Source organism: Gossypium hirsutum, chromosome D05 (genome assembly GCF_007990345.1).
Source record: "Gossypium hirsutum isolate 1008001.06 chromosome D05, Gossypium_hirsutum_v2.1, whole genome shotgun sequence".
NCBI lineage: Eukaryota > Viridiplantae > Streptophyta > Magnoliopsida > Malvales > Malvaceae > Gossypium > Gossypium hirsutum.
Window position 1 is genome coordinate 5,535,945 of NC_053441.1, and position 6,000 is coordinate 5,541,944.

At 36.7% G+C, this 6,000-nt stretch overlaps 1 protein-coding gene across 1 annotated transcript; it reads left to right on the forward strand.

The window, feature by feature from the left end:
* The first annotated feature begins 1,201 nt into the window (after nt 1–1,201).
* On the forward strand, nt 1,202–6,000 carry LOC107906748 (protein adenylyltransferase SelO). Its single transcript, XM_016833845.2, has 8 exons — nt 1,202–1,630; nt 1,953–2,062; nt 2,974–3,030; nt 3,124–3,423; nt 3,544–3,791; nt 4,382–4,688; nt 4,768–5,041; nt 5,473–6,000. Exons 1-8 carry the CDS (start codon nt 1,415–1,417, stop codon nt 5,725–5,727), a joined length of 1,767 nt encoding a protein of 588 aa, XP_016689334.1. The 5' UTR covers nt 1,202–1,414; the 3' UTR covers nt 5,728–6,000.

The window sequence follows — 6,000 nt, forward strand, 5'->3', positions numbered from 1 at the left end:
CTAAAATCAACAAATTTCAGCAGCCATCTTAGATGTACAAGGTTCCGTGACAAGTCCGACATCAGATAACCTTCAATTATCTGAAGAATGTATGCCCGAGCATATCAGATATTTTCTAGTTCGGTAGAATCATCATCCAGCTCCGGGAATGTGTCTCGTAACCAGCGCATTTCGATCCGACATCCGTTAATATTTTTCGGAATAGCGCCCAAAAGCTCGTAGCATACCGCTCCCCAATCACTTGATTGAACAGACCCGGTGACCACGTACCCGTCCACCGGCAATCCCAATTGTAAATTTACGTCTTCCAAAGTGATAGTGCATTATCCACATGAAAGATGAAATGTGTGCGTCTCGGATCTCCACCTTTCAATCAACGCACTGATGAGTTTCGGGTCCAACTTTCATCCCCGGCCTACCGTCGCCACGTGCCAAAGGCCGCTTCCCGCAGATAATTCTCTACCAACGGTGATGGAGGACCATGAATATTACCGATATAACATTGCAATATCCGATCTACAGACTTTTATAAGAAATAATAAAATAAAAATTATTTAAAACTTATAAGAAATTTCTAATAAAATAAAAATGATTTAAAATTGCATAAATAAAAAAATCTTAAATAATGTTTAAAAATTAAATTTAACACTTACCATTTTCATTTGTTCGACAGATATGTGCTTGTTATCGAGATGAATTAATTTTCAGGCCATTGCTAACACGATCAAATTTTTATTATTTAAAAAATTCAAAAAAATAAAATTAAAGCTTTTTTTAAAAGAATTAAAAAATTAAAGTTTTTTAAGAGGAATTTGAGAGGAAATTGAGAGAATATTGGAGAGAAATTGAGAGAAAGGATTTAAGTGTAAAAAAAATGAAAGGGGGGTTTTATAGTTTTTTTTACCGTTGGGGGTCACTAACGGTAAAAAAAGTAGCCATTGTTATTGTTCACGCGCGGGCAAAGGCGTGCTTTCTGTCCACGTGGACAAAGCGCTTCCTTGAAGAAGCGTTTTCCTGCTTCGTCACCTGATAACGCGCTGATGTGGACACGTTTTTGGGAAAATAGGGCCACTCCGGTAATTAATTTTTTACCGGGCTCATTTTAGTAATTTAAAAAAATAGGGCTTTTATTATTGATATTTTGTCCAATAGAAATAGTTAAAATTTTTAATAAAAATGGAAAAAAAATACTTTTATGTTTACCGTATATCCATCTCGGAGCATGCAATAAAAATATAAATCCCGAATGAACATACTTAATTGAGAAATCCACTCTCAGTTTCTGCTTCCTAGGCTTTGCTTTTGCCTCCGCTGCTTCTTTCTCTCTTCCACCTTATTACTTATTTCACCCATTCATTTCCTCTCGCCTCACTTCTCCCTTGCACGCCACGTTTCTATCGGCGGCAGCCTTCGAATGGACCCTTCTTTACCCGACCCCGCCTCCTCCCTTTCTGTCGATTCCGTCGCCGACAGTTTGAAAAGTCAAAGCTTAAGGGAACAAGGTAATGATCGCATAAACAAAGAAAATAAAAACAAAAAGGTTAAATTGAGCCTTGAAGATCTCAATTGGGATCATTCCTTCGTTAGAGAGCTCCCTGGGGACCCTCAAAGCGATTCTATTCCACGTCAGGTTTAATTTCTACCTTTTTCTAGAATTTCTTTTCATGTTCAAGTTTTATTGTTTCTTCTTAGTTGAATGGAAATTTGTTGAAAGCATATCGTTCTGGTCCTAAATATGGAATTTTTAGGTCTTTTATTATGTAGTCAGTGTTTGTTCGGCTAAACTATACTATTAGTTTAAATTTCATTTTTATAAATTTAATATACAAGAATGGAAGAAAGACAAAAATAATCTTTATGCTGTTTAAAGAGCGAGGAACGAAAAGGTTGTATCTTTGATTTGAATAATTTGAGATGGACATTTAAAAAAATGTTTTCTAATGAATTTGCAGGTTTTTCACGCATGTTATACGAAAGTTTTACCATCGGCTGAAATAGAGAATCCGGAGCTTGTCGCTTGGTCAGACTCCGTGGCTGGCTTGCTTGATTTGGATTCTCATGAGTAAGTATTGCCTTGCACTGTACTCGTCCTTCAAAAAATACTAGCAAATGAATGGTGATGGGTATCTAAGTAATCTGTATTTAGACATTCTATACGTATTAGATTTAGTTTCTGAAATGCTAATCGAAATTACCCTAGTTGAAATGATTCTCCGTAGGAAAACCATGCTAGCATTTGCATCCCTGTTTACTTCTCACTTTTTTTATTTGTTATTGTTGTTGTTATTATGAGCTTGCATATGGGACCTTGGATTGACTTTGGTATAGTACTTGAGTACTATTAAAACTATGAGATGTGATTTTTATTTCAAAATTTGGATATGCCATAAAACATTTTGTTTGTTTATGTTTGGTTATCCTTGGAATATTTAATTTTCAGCATCTGATTGAAAAAATAGAAGAAAGGGGAGGGTGGAGGGAACATATACAGATTTGAAGCTACTGATGATTATATGCCATTTTGATTTACCAAGATGTTTCTTAAGGTTTGCTTATGTATTGGATGACTTCTTATATCTTGCTATATTTGTTATTTTGTTAGTCTTGAATCTTGTAATGGAAGAGTTTGCAAGTCAGTTGGATCAATTATCATATATGATAAAATACATCATCTTAAAGAGAGGGAGAGGGTTGGTAATGCCTATATAGATAGGATTATGAAAAATAAGACGAGGGCATTTTGTTATGCATGCACCAAAATAAGAAAAAAACAGTATCACGTACCTATCAACTTTGCCTTGTTATACCAAATAAAAAGGAAAAACCCATAGGATTAATTCATTGCCACAGTATTGAGAATTTTGTCTTTCATGCCTTGGCTTTGATTGTTATTGACTGCTGTTTTCTGTATCCCCTTGTATTGCATTGTGTTGTCCAAGTGATTAACCTTACAGCTCTTCACTGGAATTGCAGATTCGAAAGACCAGATTTTCCTCTGAAATTTTCTGGGGCTTCTCCTTTGACAGGAGCGTAAGTGTTTGTCTCTAGAACTTTTTACAAATTACTATCATTTTCTTTCTTATTCATTCTCCTCTTGATCTTAGTTGATTTTCTCTCTGACAGGGTGCCATATGCACAATGCTATGGAGGACATCAGTTTGGCACATGGGCTGGCCAACTGGGTGATGGCCGTGCTATTACTCTTGGGGAGATTCTGAATTCTAAGTCCCAAAGGTGGGAATTGCAGCTTAAAGGGGCTGGGAAGACTCCATATAGTCGATTTGCGGACGGGCTTGCAGTTTTACGAAGTAGTATCCGTGAATTTCTTTGCAGTGAAGCAATGCATTTTCTAGGAATCCCAACTACTCGTGCTCTCTGTCTTGTCACCACTGGAAAATTAGTAACTCGAGACATGTTTTATGAGTATGTTCATTGTTTTTTTTTAATTAAGATAACCATGGGCTAACTAGACATTTCCTGCATAAAATGTATAACCTTTTGGGGTGTATTTTTAGTTATAATTGTTTATATCTTCTACTGCAGTGGTAATCCAAAGGAAGAGCCTGGTGCAATTGTTTGCAGAGTTGCACAGTCTTTTCTGCGGTTTGGTTCATTCCAAATACATGCTTCTAAGGGAGAAGAGGACCTTGGTATTGTATCTACTTTGGCAGACTATGCCATCAGACATCACTTCCCTCATATTGAGAACATTAGTAAAAGTGAGACCTTGTCTTTTAGCACTGGTGACAATGGGCAATCGGTTGTGGATTTGACTTCAAACAAGTATGCAGGTAAATATAAGGATTTGTTATCATATGTGGTATTAAGGGTAAATGTTGAGCAATAGAGTTGTTTTGGCAAGATTAGAGTGGATAGATGAAGAATCAGATTGTGAATTGAGTAGGTTTCATTTATCTGTTCTTACTCTTTTACTTCTGGATTTCTTTTTTATTTCGCTAGTGGCCCTTAGCACACAATTTTATATTGCTTTTGATGTAAGCTTTGTGATATTCAGAAACGGTAGGGATATTCCTAAATTTCCTTTATATAGAATACAGTGGCCAAACCAGGATTCTTGGAGAATACCTGGCTTGTTGCATAGTGCACGGTTTTGGGTCAATGAGGAAGCTTAGGTTTAGTTTGGAAGCAGGAACCTGATAAGAATTGACTTTCTTTACATAAACCCATCCATGCAGGACATGAGAGCTTCCCTGCAATCCTTTATGCAAATTTTGAATTTGTTTACTAATTATCATTATTATTGTCAATCACGGCAGGTAGTTGTCTTGAGTATTGCCTTGAGCATGTTTGTCTGTAAGCTAGGATTTGTTGATTTTGTGGTAATAGTTCTAGTTTTCACTTCTTTTTTGTTTATATCCAGCATGGGTAGTGGAGATTGCTGAGCGCACTGCTTCTTTGGTTGCGAGATGGCAGGGAGTTGGCTTTACTCATGGTGTGCTAAATACTGATAATATGAGCATTTTAGGTCTCACTATTGATTATGGTCCTTTCGGATTTCTGGATGCTTTTGATCCAAGTTACACACCAAATACTACAGATCTTCCTGGGAGAAGATACTGTTTTGCAAATCAACCTGATATTTGCTCGTGGAATATTACACAATTTGCCTCAACTTTGATGGCTGCACACCTCATAAGTGATAAAGAAGCCAGTTATGCCGTGGAAAGGTATGTCTGGTTTGAGTTCTCTTTCACTGTAATAGTAAAGTTTTCCATGGTAGACCATTAATACATTGTTTTGCTGCAGGTATGGGACAAAATTTATGGACGAATATCAAGCTATAATTACGCAAAAGCTTGGCCTCCAAAAGTACAATAAACAGCTTGTCAACAAACTTCTTAATAATTTGGCTGTCGATAAAGTGGATTACACAAACTTCTTTCGTTCACTTTCCAATATCAAAGCAGATCCTGGCATTCCAGAAGGTGAGTTGTTAGTGCCACTGAAGGCTGTTCTACTGGATATTGGCAAGGAACGCAAGGAGGCATGGGCCAGTTGGGTACAGTCCTATATACAAGAGGTACAATATGTTCCTGGTCATGAATGTGTACTCACCAATGATTATGTGCATCAGTAGTTATGTTAATTTTTATTTATTAATTTCCTTCATTGTTGGCTGAAAATAAATCATAGCCAAATACCCATGGTAACCTTATAAACCTACTTGCGGCAGTTAAAGAAAAGACCAGCTTTCCTACATATGTTTCCATTTCATAAATATGTATGTATAACTATTTATTTCTTTGGTGTTTTTCTCTATGCATCAAACTGAAGTAGTTTGCCTCCAACTCCTAGGTGTAGCAAATACTTAGCTTTGTATAATGTCCCATTAACAGTTTATAATTATGATATTTGATCAGGAAACAATGATTTTCTGTGTGCGTTTCTCATCTTCTAATTTGTTGGTATCAACTGCTGTAATCTCACAAAATCTCTTTTGTCTTTATGCAGCTTGTTGCCAGTGGCATCTCGGATGAGGAGAGGAAAGCCTCAATGGACTTGGTGAATCCTAAATATGTGCTGAGGAACTACCTATGCCAGAGTGCGATTGATGCAGCCGAAATTGGTGATTTTGGAGAGGTCCGAAGGCTGCTTAAAGTAATGGAGAGGCCGTATGATGAGCAACCAGGAATGGAAAAATACGCTCGCTTGCCACCAGCATGGGCTTATCGGCCGGGTGTGTGTATGCTATCTTGTTCGTCTTGAGTTTACTGAATGACTGTTATACAAACCTTACAAATACCCATAAAGAAAAACCATTGTACATAAGAGCGGAAAAGATTTTTTGTTCCCCTTTAATTCTACGACAAAGTGTAGTAGCGTTTTATTTTTATTTTTTATTTACCTTTGTTGCATCATTCATTGATGAGAGCTTTTACATGACTATTCATGTTTTTTTAATCATCTATTTTCCCGTTTGTTGTAATAGGATGATACAGTAGAGAAATGAAATAATAGGCATGAAATGACTTATGATGA